The sequence below is a fragment of the Antedon bifida genome, chromosome 8 (assembly GCF_963402885.1).
Source record: "Antedon bifida chromosome 8, ecAntBifi1.1, whole genome shotgun sequence".
Taxonomy (NCBI): Eukaryota; Metazoa; Echinodermata; class Crinoidea; order Comatulida; family Antedonidae; genus Antedon; species Antedon bifida.
Window position 1 is genome coordinate 23,589,840 of NC_136233.1, and position 20,946 is coordinate 23,610,785.

The 20,946-nt window shown below is 30.9% G+C and overlaps 1 protein-coding gene across 6 annotated transcripts; it reads left to right on the forward strand.

Moving 5' to 3' along the window:
- The first annotated feature begins 35 nt into the window (after window positions 1-35).
- LOC144849909 (uncharacterized) lies at window positions 36-20,782 on the forward strand. Of its 6 annotated transcripts, XM_078707023.1 has the most exons (12): window positions 36-166; window positions 5,805-5,871; window positions 6,579-6,926; window positions 7,380-7,628; window positions 8,091-8,342; window positions 10,727-10,774; window positions 13,131-13,400; window positions 13,514-13,630; window positions 13,955-13,973; window positions 14,405-14,516; window positions 16,372-16,476; window positions 17,567-20,782. In XM_078707023.1, the coding sequence occupies exons 2-12, from the start codon at window positions 5,829-5,831 to the stop codon at window positions 17,693-17,695; spliced, it is 1,692 nt and encodes a 563-aa protein (XP_078563149.1). In that variant the 5' UTR covers window positions 36-166; window positions 5,805-5,828; the 3' UTR covers window positions 17,696-20,782. The 6 variants fall into 6 exon arrangements, with proteins under 6 accessions (XP_078563149.1, XP_078563153.1, XP_078563154.1 ...); XM_078707027.1 differs by lacking the exon at window positions 16,372-16,476 and having other exon boundaries at window positions 17,425-20,782; XM_078707028.1 differs by lacking the exon at window positions 16,372-16,476 and having other exon boundaries at window positions 17,428-20,782.
- Window positions 20,783-20,946: the final 164 nt, after the last annotated feature.

Sequence of the window (20,946 nt, forward strand, 5' to 3'; positions counted from 1 at the left end):
TACGATTTACAAAAAGTAACAGTCGTATTTAAATGCAAGAGGCTTGACTACACCGGAAGTGACCATTTCTGTTCGAAGGTAAAAGTTGTGTACGAGTATTTTTCATTGAAGGGCAGTACACAAACAACGAATCAAAGTATATAGGCCTATAATAATCAAGTAAAACGTAGGTATTACATTCTGTATTTTATATTTATTTGAAATGTCTTATTTTCGCGATTCAAAAAAGTGCAACAGGCCTACGAAGACGTAAATATACGGGTGTGTCGCGATTGGTGGAAACCACCACCGTTGGGGTTGAAGGTGGGGTTACACACTCTGAATGCCGGAACTGAAAGGTGTGGAAAGTGTATGCTAGCTAGGTCTAGCCTACTATTTTTATATGTTGTCATTTTAATTGTATTAATTGGGCTAGCCTAGACACGGACGAATCTATTGACTATTGTTGTCAATCAATTGTATAATTTATAATGTAATACTGTATTATTATTAATTAATGGACTAATTTTACACAAAATTCACACATCACAGCATTTGTTTGTAATTTTGTATGGCTTACCAATACATAGCCTAGGCCATAGGCCTAGGGAGTATGGTCGAAGCGGCCGCCAACCAAAGCGGCCGCCAGTTTAATATTGTCATTTGTATGGAACGCCATGTGCGCTTTAATCTTTGATTGTCGTTGTCAACACCATGGCCTATGGCGAGTTGAGTTACAGCTGTATGTATGGTCAAACCAATAAATATAAGCCAAATCATGTACTATCGAATCTTTATATTTCTATAAAAATTAAGTTTGCCTGCCGATAAATTAATGTATATTTTATTTGTATTTTAATATTAACTAACTAAATATATTTACATATAGGCCTATAACTATCGAATCATTAATAATTTACGTTTGCATCATAATCTACGTACTATTGAACCTTTATATCTCATTTACTATTTATTTATTTATATCTCTTTTTTTTTAAATATTGGCAGTGAAGGGAAAAAATAACGTTGAACTAACCCGACGTTTCTCGAGCACTCTCCTATCGAATCTTTATACATACGTATTGCATTAATAATTTACGTACGGTATTGCCGAATCTTTATATCTCATTTACATACTATCGAATCTTTTTACAGTATTGCAATAATAATTTACGTACGGTATTGCCCAATCTTTATATCTCATTTACATACTATCGAATCTTCATACAGTATTGCAATAATAATTTACGTACGGTATTGCCGAATCTTTATATCTCGTTTACTTTACTATCGAATCTTCATACAGTATTGCAATAATAATTTACGTACGGTATTGCCGAATCTTTATATCTCGTTTACTTTACTATCGAATCTTCATACAGTATTGCAATAATAATTTACGTACGGTATTGCCGAATCTTTATATCTCATTTACATACTATTGAATCGTTATACAGTATTGCATTAATAATTTACGTACGGTATTGCCGAATCTTTATATATCATTTACATACTATTGAATCGTTATTATACAATATTGTATTAATAGTTTGCGTACGGTATTGCCGAATCTTTATATCTCGTTTACCTACTATCGAATCTTTATACAGTATTGCAATAATAATTTACGTACGGTGTTGCCGAATCTTTATATCTCATTTACATACTATCGAATCTTTATACAGTATTGCAATAATACGTACGGTATTCCCGAATCGTTATATCTCATTTACACTGTACTATCGAATCTTGATTTTTTATTGATTAGTAATAGGGTGTGTTATACATTAAGTGTTATTCCATTGTAATACATTGTTTGTGTTTTCAATAAAGCAACATGGGGACGAAAACGCGACCTTCTACAGCACTTTTCCTGGCCGGCCGTGTAGTTATTAGCAGAAATTCGCGTAATTAATTAACGTACCGTACAGAAACTTGCATCTTATTTTAGTATTTAAAACTAATTTTAAATTGATCAATATTTATATATCTGAAGGTATAAAATAATTTAGGATATTAAATAAATAAATTGATGTCATCATGTTATTGTAATTATTATGATTGCGAACACTACTACAGTAGTTACTTTACTAATTAATTAATATACAATAACAAATATATATATTTTGATATACTTTATTGAAAATATATATATATTATTCTTAATAATTGGGTTATTATATATTATATTAATATACAATACAAACACCACAATGTATTTTATTGACTTTATTAAACATATCATTTAGTAGAACAGTTAAAGTAAGTAATCATCGATTCGCCATTTCGTTTAAAAGAACGTATCACATTCAATCTGTAAAAAAAGAGAATAAATTACATAATAATTTAGATTGTTATTTACGTCCGAGGTAAAGAAAACCTGTCGAAACAATGAAAATCAAAGATTACAAAACAACGACAATCAAAGCGCACACGGCGTTCCATACAAATTACCGTTATTGAACTAGCGGCCGCTTTGGTTGGCGGCCGCTTCGACCGTAATCCAGGCCTAGTAGTAGTAGGGATCAGATCTCCAGTAATAGGCCTACCTATACATATATTTATTAATTACCAAGCTAGCCTAGTGTATGAGGCATATATAAAGGGTGATTAATAAGGAGTATGGTCGAAGCGGCCGCCAACCAAAGCGGCCGCCAGTTTAATATTGTCATTTGTATGGAACGCCATGTGCGCTTTAATCTTTGATTGTCGTTGTCAACACCATGGCCTATGGCGAGTTGAGTTACAGCTGTATGTATGGTCAAACCAATAAATATAAGCCAAATCATGTACTATCGAATCTTTATATTTCTATAATAATTAAGTTTGCCTGCCGATAAATTAATATTAACTAACTAAATATATTTACATATACTATCGAATCATTAATAATTTACGTTTGCATCATAATCTACGTACTATTGAACCTTTACTATTTATTTATTTATATCTCTTTTTTTTTTAAATATTGGCAGTGAAGGGAAAAAATAACGTTGAACTAACCCGACGTTTCTCGAGCACTCTCCTATCGAATCTTTATACATATGTATTGCATTAATAATTTACATACGGTATTGCCGAATCTTTATATCTCATTTACATACTATCGAATCTTTTTACAGTATTGCAATAATAATTTACGTACGGTATTGCCGAATCTTTATATCTCGTTTACTTTACTATCGAATCTTTATACAGTATTGCAATAATAATTTACGTACGGGTGTTGCCGAATCTTTATATCTCATTTACATACTATCGAATCTTCATACAGTATTGCAATAATAATTTACGTACGGTATTGCCGAATCTTTATATCTCGTTTACTTTGCTATCGAATCTTCATACAGTATTGCAATAATAATTTACGTACGGTATTGCCGAATCTTTATATCTCGTTTACTTTACTATCGAATCTTTATACAGTATTGCAATAATAATTTACGTACGGTATTGCCGAATCTTTATATCTCGTTTACTTTACTATCGAATCTTCATACAGTATTGCAATAATAATTTACGTACGGTATTGCCTAATCTTTATATCTCGTTTACTTTACTATCGAATCTTCATACAGTATTGCAATAATAATTTACGTACGGTATTGCCGAATCTTTATATCTCGTTTACTTTACTATCGAATCTTCATACAGTATTGCAATAATAATTTACGTACGGTATTGCCTAATCTTTATATCTCGTTTACTTTACTATCGAATCTTTATACAGTATTGCAATAATAATTTACGTACGGTATTTCCGAATCTTTATATCTCGTTTACTTTACTATCGAATCTTCATACAGTATTGCAATAATAATTTACGTACGGTATTGCCTAATCTTTATATCTCGTTTACTTTACTATCGAATCTTCATACAGTATTGCAATAATAATTTACGTACGGTATTGCCAAATCTTTATATCTCGTTTACTTTACTATCGAATCTTCATACAGTATTGCAATAATAATTTACGTACGGTATTGCCGAATCTTTATATCTCATTTACACTGTACTATCGAATCTTGATTTTTTATTGATTAGTAATAGGGTGTGTTATACATTAAGTGTTATTCCATTGTAATACATTGTTTGTGTTTTCAATAAAGCAACATGGGGACGAAAACGCGACCTTCTACAGCACTATTCCTGGCCGGCCGTGTAGTTTTTAGCAGAAATTCGCGTAATTAATTACCGTACCGTACAGACACTTGCATCTTTTTTTAATATTTAAAACTCATTTTAAATTGATCAATATTTATATATCTGAAGGTATGAAATAATTTAGGATATTAAATAAATAAATTGATTCATCATGTTATTGTAATTATTATGACTGCGAACACTACTACAGTAGTTACTTTACTAATTAATTAATATACAATAACAAATATATATATTTTGATATACTTTATTGAAAATATATATATATATTATTCTTAATAATTGGCTTATTATATATTATATTAATATACAATACAAACACCACAATGTATTTTATTGACTTTATTAAACATATCATTTAGAACAGTTAAAGTAAGTAATCATCGATTCGCCATTTCGTTTAAAAGAACGTATCACATTCAATCTGTAAAAAAAGAGAATAAATTACATAATAATTTAGATTGTTATTTACGTCCGAGGTAAAGAAAACCTGTTGAAACAATGACAATCAAAGATTACAAAACAACGACAATCAAAGCACACACGGCGTTCCATACAAATTACCGTTATTGAACTAGCGGCCGCTTTGGTTGGCGGCCGCTTCGACCGTAATCCATTAATAAAGCCTACCCTACCAGTATGTCATTGTTAATTTGGTTGTATGAAATCTGATGTTTATACATTGAATTTTTAGGTGATGAGTAATTAATGGATCAACATAAGTACTATTTCATAATTCATTTTTGTTTTAAACAATCTCATACAAATGAGAGATAGATATATATTAATAATATAAAAATAATAAAATCTTTTACCATTCTGACAATGGTTCTATATCCTGTTTGATGCTGAGTTGTTGGAAAGGACATTGAATAAAATAACACTCAGCTACTGTACTTTATCAAGATTCTTAATAATTACTCCCATGAGGGGAAGTGGTTATTACAAAAACCATATTAATGACTTCCGTTATTTTGGTATGAATAGCATGGATTGCCGTCCATGGATTTAGTAAATTGAATACTAAGTATCATAACAATCTCTTTATTAAATTATACAGTAATTGTTATGGTTTACGCAGGCCAATCTAGATACAAAATGTTGATTTAAAAAAAAACACTGGTCAGTTTTTTCTTAAATTTTACATTCTTAAAGTCTTATTAATAAATGATTGCCTTATTATTTATTCATATCATAATAAAAGAATAACATGAAGGTATATTCAAAGAATATACATACTACAGTCTAGTACTGAACAATCTCTTTAAATAATTATAAGTAATTGTTGTGATGATTGTATAAATACTTTACTGTAGGTAAGGGATACAAAATGTTGATTTAAAAAACAAACTGGTAGTTAGTTTCCCAATTGACATTCTTAAAGTCTTATTAATAAATGATTATTCATTCATGTCATAATTAATAAGAGAATGAAATTGATAATTAATGTCTATATTCTCACAAGAAAAATTAGCAAATGATTGAATTTCATCTCAGTCTAACAGCAGGAAATTCAAACTTGAATAAAGTTCAGTTTAAATATGAGAGATACTTGCAATACAGTACTATTCTTATTTCAAGCTATTGTTTTGAATGTACTCAAATTGACATTACAGTAAGTTATATTACATACTGTATGGTTATTTATTATTCTTTCAGATAATTTAAATAACTCTATTAGACATGGCTTTAAAGGCAAACTTTGCTGTTGTCATTTACATGGCAGGTAAGGCATACTGAATTTTTTCTAAATCAACGTTTAAGCAGATAATTCCAAATTGCCTACCAAAACACTACAGTACAAACAATGTATTCTATAAATCTTTTTAGTCTGTCCCAGTTCATGTCCAATTTGGAAGATTTGATGACCAATATCGACAACTTTTGTCATACAGTATTCAACAGTATTTAATAATATTAAGGAAATCTTTTATTTTGTTTCCATCCAAAATTAGATGCACTGTACTCACAAGAGATTATAAATAAAGAACTGCCCACTTAAATACCAGAATCTTTGATTGATGTAGATGGTCATAAGTTTGATCTTTATGTAATGATATATAGTATGCTCCATTTTTAATAAATGAATAATATGATTAAAGATGTATTGTCCCCCTGAAAAAATCATTCTTAAAATGTTTTGAAATATTCCATTTTAATGTAACAATAAAATAATAGTTATCCACTTTGACCAAAAATTGGATCGAAAAAAAATGTATTTACCTGGAGAAAATGTAATTTAAAGCAAAAAAATGTCAAATTGGCTGCCAGCCAATGGATTTTTGGTTGAATTTAACCATTTATTTTGTCATTTTATAAGTGAAAACATGATTAACTTTATTAAAACAAAATAACATATTCAAACTCTGATTTAATTAATCTTCATTTTTCATGTTTTTGGGGGACAATACATATTTATTAATTTTCTCCTAGTTTTATTCTGTACATGTACTGGTGTGACTGTAACTATTGACAGCTTGGATGATGTGATTGAAGGATCTGAAACGAGAATGATATGCAACTACGATCCTACGAGTGGTGGGACTATTATCATAGTATGGAATAATGTCACAGGAGCATCTGAACTTATAGCAACAACTGTTGTGGGTGGAACTAAAGGAGTTGATCCTGCCTATAGTGCCATCTTTAGTCTTGATCCAGATGATGATAGAGTTCTTGTGATTGATAACACTTTACGTAGTTACAGTGGTGATTATCAATGTGAAGTTACTATTGTTGCGGTATCTTCTGGCAACGATGATGTTACTCTGAATGTTATTTGTAAGAACATTGTTTTGCCAATTATGGAATTCTCCAAATGTTACAACAGCATCTTGTTTATAAATTGTTGCTTATTATATTTTGTTGCATATTCCAAAGACATAGTTAATAGCCTATTAGACTTCTTCTTCTACTAGAATTCTTCTTTACCAGTTATTATTAATAACAGTGTGTACAGTATTGCATAAATTTATATGTTATGTTTCTTATCAAATGTTTTATAGCTTTTGTAACTGTTCATCAAGCCTTAACATTTCCTAAACTTATTTATCTACAGGTACAAGCCACAATTAATACTTATACAGTTGTACAGTAATAATAATAATAATTTAATTTATTTCGGAACTTCACTTTTGTAACAGTGGCACACTTCACATTTTGAAGGTGCGTCCAACAAAAAATATATATATATTTTAATTATTAAAATATTTTATTCTTATTATATTTGTATAGATTTAGAGGACCCTGTATTAAGTTTTACTACACCTGTGAATGAGGGTGATCCAGTAACATTGTCATGTGATGTCGTTTCCAAACCAAACGCCGGGTTCACTTTTAAGAAGGATGGATCAGTGTTACAGCAAGGAGGATCGTCTACTTACACATTCACCGCGGATCGGAACGATCAAGGAAGTTATACGTGTGAGGTAGATAACAATGCTGGTACTAAAGCTACTGCTGGTCAGGTTCTAGAGGTGTATTGTAAGTATGCCTTTATATTGTTCAAATTTAACTTATCCTAAAACTAAACATCAAACTTTATGTAATGTCAGAGTGTGTTTAATCAATACTCTTTGCTTAATTGTTACCAAATAACATAAATGTATCATTATATAATTTAGTTACTTTACTTAAGATTTCACAAACAATTAAGAATAGTTTGAACTATTCTTAATTGTTTGTGAAATCTTAAGTAAAGTAACTTAACTAAATTATATAATTTCCTTCCATGCAATAATATTACTGAGATGGGTAATGCTAGCCAAGTTAATTATGACATTATTACTTTATACTTAGTATAAATATATATAGAATAGTTGACTTTCACAGATCGATATTTAAAACTGTACATAAACCATCCATCTAAAGCCTGGGTATGTCAAAGGGAAATGCAACTCTTCTATGAATATACATTATTAAATACAATTCTTTATTATTTTTCAGTCGCTCCTGAAATTACAGCACTAGAAGACATGCAAGTTTCCCGAGGAGAACGTGTTGTGATAAGCTTTGATGTAGTGGCCAGACCTGCTGCTAACTATGATTGGTCATCACAAGATGCAACTGACATTGATAACGACCCAGAAACATTCACATTTTTTGCTTCAAACACCATTGGTGATGTGTATACTGTGACGTTGAATGCAAGTAATGAGGTGGCAGCAAGACAGAGTACAGTACAAGTCACTGTTGTAGGTAAGTTAAATGCTCAGGTTGTCCAACATATTAAGACAATTATTGGTCAGAATTGGCTTAACAGGGAAATTAGCTTGCTACTTTGCGACTTAAAGGTGGGGGCTATGCAGCAAGTGGTGTCATTTAAATTCGCACTTTAACAAACACAATTCAACTATTCCCTCAGACCACAGTCCTAGAGCTACAGTTCAATTCAACTATTCCCTCAGACTACAGTCCTAGAGCTACAGTTCAATTCAACTATTCCCTCAGACTATAGTCCTAGAGCTACAGTTCAATTCAACTATTCCCTCAGACTACAGTCCTAGAGCTACAGTTCAATTCAACTATTCCCTCAGACTATAGTCCTAGAGCTACAGTTCAATTCAACTATTCCCTCAAACTACAGTCCTAGAGCTACAGTTCAATTCAGCTATTCCCTCAAACTACAGTCCTAGAGCTACAGTTCAATTCAACTATTCCCTCAGACTTCAGTCCTAGAGCTACAGTTCAATTCAACTATTCCCTCAGGCTACAGTCCTAGAGCTACAGTTCAATTCAACTATTCCCTCAGACTTCAGTCCTAGAGCTACAGTTCAATTCAACTATTCCCTCAGACTACAGTCCTAGAGCTACAGTTCAATTCAACTATTCCCTCAGACTACAGTCCTAGAGCTACAGTTCAATTCTACTATTCCCTCAAACTACAGTCCTAGAGCTACAGTTCAATTCAACTATTCCCTCAGACTACAGTCCTAGAGCTACAGTTCAATTCAACTATTCCCTCAGACTACAGTCCTAGAGCTACAGTTCAATTCAACTATTCCCTCAAAATACAGTCCTAGAGCTACAGTTCAATTCAACTACAGGTATTCCCTCAGACTACAGTCCTAGAGCTACAGTTCAATTCAACTATTCCCTCAACAGTCCTAGAGCTACAGTTCAATTCAACTATTCCCTCAGACTACAGTCCTAGAGCTACAGTTCAATTCAACTACTTCCTCAGACTTCAGTCCTAGAGCTACAGTTTAATTCAACTATTCCCTCAGACTTCAGTCCTAGAGCTACAGTTCAATTCAACTATTCCCTCAGACTTCAGTCCTAGAGCTACAGTTCAATTCAACTATTCCCTCAGACTTCAGTCCTAGAGCTACAGTTTAATTCAACTATTCCCTCAAACTACAGTCCTAGAGCTACAGTTCAATTCAACTATTCCCTCAGACTACAGTCCTAGAGCTACAGTTCAATTCAACTATTCCCTCAGACTTCAGTCCTAGAGCTACAGTTCAATTCAACTATTCCCTCAAACTACAGTCCTAGAGCTACAGTTCAATTCAACTATTCCCTCAGACTATAGTCTTAGAGCTACAGTTCAATTCAACTATTCCCTCAAACTACAGTCCTAGAGCTACAGTTCAATTCAACTATTCCCTCAGGCTACAGTCCTAGAGCTACAGTTCAATTCAACTATTCCCTCAGACTACAGTCCTAGAGCTACAGTTCAATTCAACTATATTTATCAGCATCTTGTTTCACTTGTCAATCCAACTAAAAGATTATAAATTGAAACAATAACATAAATAGAACTTGTAGTAACCTGAACAATGTTTAGAATTAGTGTCAATTTGGTAATCAATTTAAGTAGAGAATGCAATATTTAATAGAATGAACGCACTGAACTATTTTTTTAAAGATATAGATTTACAATTTCAATGGTACAGTATTTCATTGCACTGCACCTAGAATCAATACACTCAAAAAATCTAATAAGACAATTCATGTCTCACCAAAGGACTTCAAATGATTTCAAGTCCAGGACATTTTGAAAGTTTACACACTGTACTGGGTTATTCACCGATCCAGAAATGAATTTTATAGTCTAGATTAAGTGATTTACATTTGATTAGATTTAAATCAGCTAAAAATATTATAAAAAATATTGACCCAATGGCTTAAAATTCAGCTTCATTTCAAGCCAACATCCACCACCTCAAGTATTCATTATACCTGTTGTCATGTGTCAATAGATTGTAACTTTTTTAGACGTATTCACAGATAACATTTTGCATTCATCTAATTTAGACTATTAGTTTGTTGCATGACTGTTTGTTGGTGAGATGTACTGATTTAACTCTTATAACTTTGGTTGTACACTTCATAACTATTTTCTATGTTTTTAATTAGGATTAATTTTTCCTTGGTTTCTTTTTTAAGAATATTTTTGTCTATATACTCCCTAGTTTTGTTTTTTTAGTTATGTTATCCCAGATTTTCAAGATTTTTTTAAATTTTGATTAAAATTTTAAAATGTATTAATATTAAATGACCATGGACAATTATGGACAATTGACCCTTGCCCTTTGAACTTGAACCATAGCCAAGAGCTGTTCAATTTGTTTTTGCAGCCCGGACCACAACCCTGATCACTACAAATGCGTTCACAACACAACCAGGTAAACCAATTAATTTACCTAAATTTTCAAATCCAACTAAATTGGTAATTATTCAGCAAATGTCCTCAAAGTATTCATTTACATAATAATAATTTTGCTATACTTTTATTATTTGGCACACAACATTTATTTTAAATTTCTAGCTTGTTGGAGTAGCTTAAAATGTTGCTACCCCAAATTTGCAGAGTACGGTACTTTTTGCATTGAACAGCTTTTTTTCTTTTCATTTATTTGTTCTTAGATTTTCTTGTTTTTATAAGAAAATTTAAGAAATACTGCATGATGTTTGTTTGCCTGTGTCTTAATATGTGTTTAATAATAATGCTTTATTTATAAATGATAATATATTAACATTGTGATGTGTAAAATTGTTTTTTAATAATAATTATTTTAATTTAAATTAATAAACCTTATATACTGCCCTGGATGTTTACTAGTTTTTAATAAAAAATGAACTAAATATACATAAAATAAATTCAAAAATATTACCATTATGCTTCTTGTTGTCTAACCTACAATAAAATAAGTCCTACCTTTTACTTACTTACAGTACTTATGCTAAAATATAACCTTAATACTGTAATATAAGTCCTTACCTATGCTTGCCTAACTTTACATGCTTAGTATACCGTATACTTTTTATGGTGTTCTTTTAATAAAAATGCCCTTTGCATGCATGTTTGCTATAAACTTCATAACATGATTGCATGAATGCAATGCGCATTCATGTTGGCTGACTGTATTTTACATACTTATTAACTAGTAACATGAATGTAGTTGATGTGTTTGCTGTGAACTATTTTAATATCCATACTACATACCTATGTGATTTGCCTGTCTTATGTTATAAAATATAAAAAAGAAATATATAACTTAACTAATGTGCATGGTAATCCACCTGTATATTGTGCAAGGCCTTCTGTTTTTACCATTAATTTACTATCATAATATTTAGAGTACACCTGTATAATGATCATGAGTCTGCCACATAATTATGTGAAAATGTTATTTAGAGTAGAGAGTACAGATGTTTACTATTATATTCATTCAATCAGTGTTTGATGTGTGCTGCACATTGTGTTAAACTTGGGTGTTTACCTTTGTTTTGATGTTGGGTTTGTGTAAAGCTCTGTCTACACTATGAAACTAGTTTGACAAAAAAAGTGTGATGTGCCCAAATATGGTAGTGATAATATGCCCAAATATGGTAGTGATATGACATCACCATGTCCATATATGGGCACATCACATTTTTTGTCACATAAAGTTTGATAGTGTAGACAGAGCTCCAAACATTTTGTTTATAGCCTGTACAGTACTAGTGTATAAAGGGTTTTCTTTGTCACTGTAGGCACTCTTATCACTATAGCACATCACTACCACTAGTGTACCTTACAATGAAAACCTATTATAATGTGAAGTCAATGCACTCAAATTTCAACCTAAAGTCTGTGATTTTTGTTTGCAATTTAAGCCACTTTTTTTTTTATTATAGCTTGTAACGATACGTATACTTGTAGTACTCTTTTGTGTTAGTGTGTATACTCTTTAACATGCCAAGTGAACCATGTATATATCTAGTATTTATACCTTATAAAGTATAATAACCAAAACACAGAATGCACAAGCACTACAATGTACACCTCAATGCACTTACTCAATGCTATTTATAAGATATCCTGTTGCTTTAAACTTAGTATGTACTACAGTTGTTTATTATATTCAAATAATTATTAATAAGGAAACAAGTTTATAAAATTCTGCTGAAAGATGTTCAGAATTGTAATGTTTGGTTTGCATTAGGTTTTGTATGAGTTATTGTTTGTAGGCTTTAGTTCACACTAAGACTTGGATGACGACTGCATGTCGTGATTAAAGGTTTGATTCATCTGGTAAACAACAATCAATGGTGTTTTGTTTATCCAAACAGTAATGGGAATTCCTGGGGAAAAGTGTACTGTATTTGAAAGTAATTTTTTTAGAACTTGAAATAATTATGGTAAAGCTTGACTATGGGATTGGTTAAAATTATTATTATGAAAAATACTTAATCACCTTTCCCCATTCAAGAATTAGGCTAGATACACACAAATTAGAAATTGTATTCATTCATACTGACAATTACAAGTTTCCAGTCAATATCTGCTACGATGGTCACATGATGGACTTAATAACATTGTTACAGAGCATTATAACATTTTACATATTTTATCATTTTGGCAAATTATAGTAAATATCTCAAAATAATAAATAGTTTATTACCTGGTCTTTACAATAATATCATTAATATTATTATGGTCCATAAAATGTTTATGAAGTTGTACAAATAGTAATATATTTATTTTTATCCCAACAGATTCATGTGGTTCTTTATCTATTGTGAATGACGGTAAACAAGTGGATGGTAACATGAATGCTGAGGTTGATGATGATGTATCTTTACGTTGTCAGTGTGGTGACTCAGACGAGGGTTTTGATTATGAATGGACGTTAGATGGAGAGAAAAGGTCTGAAAGTACTCTGACATTTACAGCTGAAAAAAGCGGACATGAGGTTGTTTGCATTGGTACGGCAGGAGCACCAGAACCATCTAGTGTCAGTATAAATGTTTTAGTTAGTGATAAAGGTAATTATTTAATTTTTACTATTATTAAATGTAAATTTGTTTTAGAGTTGTATTACTAACTGCTCTAAATGTACTGCACTATTAACTGTTAAAATTATTGATATTATATACAGAGCCTAGTACTGGTGGCAAAGGTGGTATAGGAACTGGCGCCATTGTTGGTATTGTTGTTGGAATACTTGTCATGCTTATTATTTTAGGAGTCGTCATCATAATCGTTTTAAAATCCAGTAAGTCTTGTTTTTGGTTTCGTCTAAATGGAGAATGACTTAATATGGTGAAAATTGTATAGAAACATATGAGCCAAGTTTCTATAGAAACCTATGAGCCATGTTTCTATAGATTGTTGTCCAGCATCACAGTGAAATTAGCATCACATATTTATCACATGTGACTCCTGTATCATGGGCTCTTCTTGCGTAACATTTCATGTGATGCTGTATCATAGAATTTGTAATATTGTATTTGTAGATACAGTACTGTGAATCGCATGTGGATGTATAGCTCACATTTATGAAATTTTATTTTAATGTTGTTTTTTTTTTACTTTTCAGGGGATGATGGACCTTCAAAGTAAGTCTAAACCACATAATTATGCGGCTTGTATTATGATTGCATTTGTCCTAATATATTCTTTATTGAATGTTAAAATTAAGATATTTAAACGTTGCTACTGCTATCATTACAATAAGCAAATATAACATTTTAAATTAAAAGTCAATTGTATATAGAATATGAGTTCTTACGCAATATATTCATTGCCTGAAATATGTATTCAAATTTAAATTTTGTTTTTCTTTTATAATGATTTTATACTCCGATTGTTTCATATTGAAATGAATTAATGAAAGTAAAACTAAAATAAATAAAATGAGTAGTCTTTTTGAGAAATATTTTTTTAAATACCAAATTACAGAGAAACTGAAAGTTTTTGTATTAAAAAATAACAATTAAACAATGAAACAATAACAAAATGAAACAATTTATATCCTTGACTCTTTCAGATCCGCTGATTCAGCTTATATGGATGTTACGTGGGACACAAAAGATCCAAATCGTGTAAACCAAGGAAAGAAGACAGCGCCACCAAGTAACGGCACAAAAGAGGCAGCGAAGGTAGCTGTTTATGTCTGATATATATTTTGATGTGCTGTGTAACATTAAGCTCACATTCAAGTACATTTCTCATGTCATTTAGTTACTGTGTAACAGCTCATCATATACAAAAGAACAACAATGATATTGAGTTCTTTGTCATGTGTGCCATAGTGACATCATTGTTATTTCCTTATAGTTGTAATAACATTGATCATTTTGCGATTTCATCATGCCACATTTTCACCAGCAGTGATGACAGAGCATTATAGTTCGTCAATTTGGAGCAGATATTGCTGCTACCCCTATTCTCAAAATATCTAATTGTATCATTACATGCTATGTATAAACTATGTTTTATTCATAATTATCAAAGTATTGTTTTATGATCGTCAATGTACTGGCCTTCTGTATTATACTGTGTATATATTAACACTTGGAATACTCAATTGATGTTCATGTACTATATTAGGACATTTTAACCCACTAAATAGCGTAGTTTGTTTTTCTTATACAGCAGGCTTATGTTGGCTTGTCCCTTGTCAACAGTACACCCAATATTTTATAAGGACAAGCTTAGTTCTTCCTGTTACACCTAACAGCTTCACCTCAGCTTGACCTACCCTATGTCAACACCCAATAAGGAATAGCTTAGTTTTCCTGCTATACCGTCCAGTTTTAGCCTAATGTACCTATGTCAACACCCAAAAGGAAAAGCTTTGTTTTTTTTTTCTTGTTATACCTAACAGCAGCGCTGCATTATGTTGGCCTATCCCATGTTATTTACTCTCTAGTTATTGGTTGGAAGAGATAGGCTACAGTATTATCCCATTAATTGATTATTCACCCACACTACTTGTGTACAACTGTTGTACTTAACTAATGAGTTGGTGTCTGGTTATTTTCATTAAGTGTACACTTTGTTTTCCTTGTTGGTAGCGGTGTTGTTTCTACAAACTGTTACTCCATAATGTTGAGGGCAGTATTCATTGTCTTCAGCCTTTACTAGCATAGTGTGTTGTCATGGTGTTTTCACTTGTTTTTATGGCATTTCAGCTTCTTGAATCAGACAAGCCGTCCACTACAGCTGATGCTGAGGTAGGTCATTCCATCATTATATCGCATTTCAGGATTCCATTCCATGATTCTATTCCATGATTCCATTCAATCTTTCTCTCAGATTTTAGTGTATTGAGAAAAATGCTTTGCAAAGCTTACCTTTCAATTTCCATCGTATTGTTTGAGTAAATTTTCTTCTTTGATTTCTGAATCATGTACTCTTCTGTTACAGTAGCAGCTTTGTGTTCACCTACCCAATGTCAACATCCAACATATGTTCTGGCGGTTTCATTCTATGGCCTAGCAGCTTTATGTTCACCTATTTCATTTGCTTTCTAAATTAATAATGGTAGTCATTGAGTAGCAGAATCAAGTCTATGGTTAGGAAATACCCACATTATAGCCTGGAACTTGGAAGCAACCTTATGCTTAAAGTAAACTATATACTGTATGCCAATAATACAGTGATTACTATGCATTTTCATCATCACTACTGCAGAGGTTGATTTTGGTTGAAAAGCCTTTCTACTATTGATTTCCAGGCAACACTGTAGTACAGTAGTGTTCATGTTATTTTAAGATGTCTTATTGAATATTTTCAGTCATTAGTGTCATTTTTATGTCACCTTTAGATCCCATTTCTAAGGACCCAAATGGAAATCCATTTTTTAAAACTTTCTTTGGTTATTCTGGTTCAGTTAGTCTTGTTCTTATTGTTCCATTTTTGTGTGTCATTTTATTAATGTTTTGAACCAAATAAATCGAATCAAATTCTGTTTTGTCTTGAAATATTGTTTAAAACTGTTTATTTTTGTAGAACCAGCAGGTAAATTATATTAATGGTAAACCCTATGCAATGAATTACCGTAGACCTGCAGATAAAACACACAACAGTGGACATCCATCGTACATTCGTAAACATGTAATTTTTAATAATATTACATACTTTTTGTTTTTTTAATTTGTTTTCACTGCTCTTAAATTATGTTTGAATCCACTTCTGGGAAAATTTAGATATTTAAATAATCTAATTTTTTTGTTTTTGGAAGTCTTCTCTTTTAATAATCGGCAATAATGTTGCACTAGAGTAACTTTTCGTTCTTTTATTATTTTCAAGTTTTTTTTAAGAATCTACTAATATTTTTTCAAAAAAGGTAGATAGAAAAGTAATGATCTTGAGGCTGTCTATTTCTTGTTACCATGGTGATTTTTAGGGGATGGCAGTTATGTTTAAACATTCCAACCAAACTCTTGATATCCGTCCTGTGTATTACTGTAGGTTAGACTGATAGATATCAGAGACTGCCAGCATATAAAAGTATTGTTTTGAATTTGTTTTGAGTTATGTAACACATTTTAAAACAAAATTGCTATGACAATGACTGGTGCATTGTGGGATCAATTTATGGTATATTGATTTCATTTTTTTCATGGTTTTGGTTTTTTATTACAATAACAAAAAGCTTTCATCTTTCTTAACATCTCTTTTTGTAAAATAATTGTTTTGTTTTTGCTTTGTTAAATAAATGAAATTTTTATTTGTATAGCCAAGTTTTGCAATTTACTTGGAAATTAATTAAGTTTTTTAAAATTACTGCAAATAATATTTTAATTTGCAAAAAAAATCTTTTTCAGTGGGAGAGCAAGTTCATCTAATCATAATAAAGCATGTTGAATGAATTTTCATTGTAATGAAACTCATAAATATATAATGAATTAAAATTTGTTCTGATTGAAGTATGCATGGTAATACACCTCTACAAATTTACATTAATGATTACATATGTAATAGACCTCATGAATATTCATTATATAACATTAATATTCATCATAATGTACCTACTCATGCATGACAAATTGTTCTTTACAGCAGAATGCATATCATCCTTATGATAATGCTATAAAAATTCACATCAATGATTACATAATAATAAACCTCATGAATATTCATTATATAACATTAATATTCATCATAATGTAGCCACTCATGCATGACAAATTGTTCTTTACAGCAGGATCAATATCAACCTTATGGTGCCCCTGATGATCGGGCTTATAGCAGACCATCTTACGGCAGCGAGGACTATAACGATAGGCCAGACGACGATGACTATGCTAATTCTATGCCTGTAACCGTCTAACACTATCATTTTAAACATTTTTACCATTTTAAAATTCCTAAATAAAGTAGAAATATTAGAATTTGAAAAAAACACCCAAAAAAAATATAAAAATCGGAAATTTAATAAGTTTATATCAATGCCTTAATTTTATAGATAAATTAGTTATTTTAATTGGATAGTGTGTTTTAGTGTTCACATAATATACAAATAATACCCTAGGTAAAACTATTGCTACCAAGTTAAATATACGTGTTTGAGAAGCATTTTAGCTGAATGTACTGATACAGTATAGCTTACTGTAGCACTGCCTAATTCATTATATTTATATCCTTATATTTTATTTGTTGTGTAATTAATTATCTTTTATATATATCGTTGCTATTACAAATTCTCATTTATTTAGATTTTTGTTCATCCCTATTTATTTCATTTTTATTTTCAGGTGCTGTGTACTAACATTACTCGCATGCATCCGCAACCTTTAATGTTACCCTGTAAAATTGAACAAAATCAAAATGAATAATACATTCCTAATTCACACATGTTAATACTTGTGAGTGTGACTTGATAAAGTTTGTGGTACACCTTTTGGAAACGTGTGGTGTACCAGAAAAACCTAACTTTACTAGTTTATTCCCCATATGCTTATTATTATTCAGTATGTTACTAAGCTGTAGCTTTTAAATTAACATGTAAGGTTGCTGATGCTATTTACACTTTCAAAATCAGCTATTTACACTAATTTCTGCTATTTACACTCATTTTAGCATTTTTCTTTCTTTTCACATGTTTTATTCAACAGTGGCTCATCTTTTAGTGATTTCTGTTTCCTACTATTGATCATTATTGATTCCTATTGATCATTATTGATTCCTATTGATCATGATGCAGTATTTAATCAATTGATGAATGTTCATATGGATACTAACCATTGGCAATTAATGTGGTATTGGCTTATGTATATCTTATTGGTAGCATTAATCATGATATGGTAGTTCTGTTTAGTGTTGTTTTGTAACATATTCCTAGTTTAGTTTGGTGAAGACCCATCCTTAGTTTCCTTACTGTACTTCACATTTGTTCATTTCACTGGTGAGTTTGTTCCCATATATTGCTGTAGTGTGCGTAGTCACTTCATTCTCATTGGAGATTCTGTTTCTTTTATTGTAGTTGTGTGAAGCCTTTTCTTTTGCAAACGTCACTGTGTTTTTAGATATCCAATTCCCACTATATTTTAGCAATGTACATATACACTGTAAGCATATTCTTAGCGCATTTTAAATTATGTCATTATTGATTATATGTATTATAACTAATCTTATTTATGAATGTAATTAACATTAATGTACAACACTCATGAATGATATCACTTTGATATGTGCCTTTTACTCAAGCCAAAATACACATTGCACACCTTAAGTTTTGTAATCAGAGAGTTTTTCTTAATAATGTATAACTGTATTTTTGTAGAATTAACCAAATATAATGTGTAAATTGTAGGCCTAAGTAGTAATGGCAGGTTTGAAATAATTTGCAATATAGGTTTAAATGAATTGAGCTGAAATTAAGCAAATAGCAAAACCACAGTAATTATACTTGTTTCTTGGTTACTTCATATGCTGCTCGTTTATGCTTGTGGTAAAGTTGAACCACAGAGGAGGAGTAAAAGTTTGACTCTGTTTGCAATATGCTGCTCTTCTGGGGGAGTGTGATATGACCTGTGAGGTATCTCTACTCTAGGGCATCTTTATGTCAAGTCAGTCTGTTTGTATAGACTGTCTTATATAACATGGATCGGAGCGGGGAAATTCTATATTGCACTGGACTATTTATATGGCACAGGTTGGATAGAAGAAAGGAGTTTCCTCCACACAAATTCAATCATATTGGAATTATGAATTATTTAAAATGTGCATGAATTATTTTTTTATTTGATTTTTTGATGTTTTCTTGATACATTGGTGTGTTTAATTGATAATATTATACCGTAGGTAATGAATATTCATGTTTTTTGAGGAATAGTTATCGGTATTGTATTATGAATATTATAAATATTAATTTTTAATGAATGTCACTGAGCATTTTTTATTTGATTATCATTAGCATAATTTTATTTTTTAATGAACATTTATCTTTTTTTTATTGAATGTCTAATCACTTTTAATGAATATCCATGATCTTTTTAATGAATATTAATAAATATTATTTTTTTAATGAATATTCATAAATATTATTTTTTTAATGAATAATCATATTTTATTATTCACATATAATGTATTATTATATTTATTGTATTCTAATTTTATATTTTTAATAGCATCTTTTGTAAGAAAATATTTTTATCGTCGCCGTAATTATGATTTATAATAGAAGCGGAATGGAAATTTAAATTATTGTAAAGTAAACATTCCAGTTTCTTGGTTGAATGTTGGTGCTGTATGTCGAGTTAATCGCGCGCGTAACGCAAGTAATTGGATTGGATCATGACGCGGCCAAACTGTCGCTTGTGATTGGTCGGCCCGCCAGCGTTGCGTTGCTTGAAAAAAAAAAGTTTTATTTTGATAGTTGGATCTCAAAACATGTTTCATTTTACTTTCAAGTCGAAGATGTGTCTCAAAATTTAAAGTATAATAATGCGAAAATATTTTTTATTATGTGTAATTTTTTCAATGAAATTTGGTTTTGAAAACTGGTTAATTGCGATGTTGAATTTGGCGCAATTGGAAATTGAAAATATGATAGACGTACTGTAACGAATACAGTTTCTGGTTTATATATTAACTGTAAATACTATTGTAAATAAATGGTGAAATCGAACATTTCGACGTATCACAATTCGTTATATTGTGGTGTTTTTGAAATATTTTAAACAGTCCTGTTCAGATGTAGACTTCGACAGTGCTGCTGTGTAACAGTGTCATTTTTCTTCATATTTTACAGCGAAAACATGTTAGTTAAATTGTATTTTACCGGTTTATAAACTTTAAAAAACGTTATTTAGATGATAATGTTGGTTGTTGCGAATTTTAAGTTGATCATCACGTACGTTGGCACATCATGATGTAAATAAATTGTAGAAATAAATCTGCCTTTTTGCTATAACAATTATTGAGTCTGCTGTGATTTGTCTGTGTAGTGTTTGAATAATGTAGTAAGTGTACACTAAAAACATTTTGAACTTTGAACATAGTCTAACGACTTGGGCTTTCAGTGAATTGCGCTGATATGCCTTTCGACCGAAAGGCAAAGTAGTTGATGAAATGTCGTGT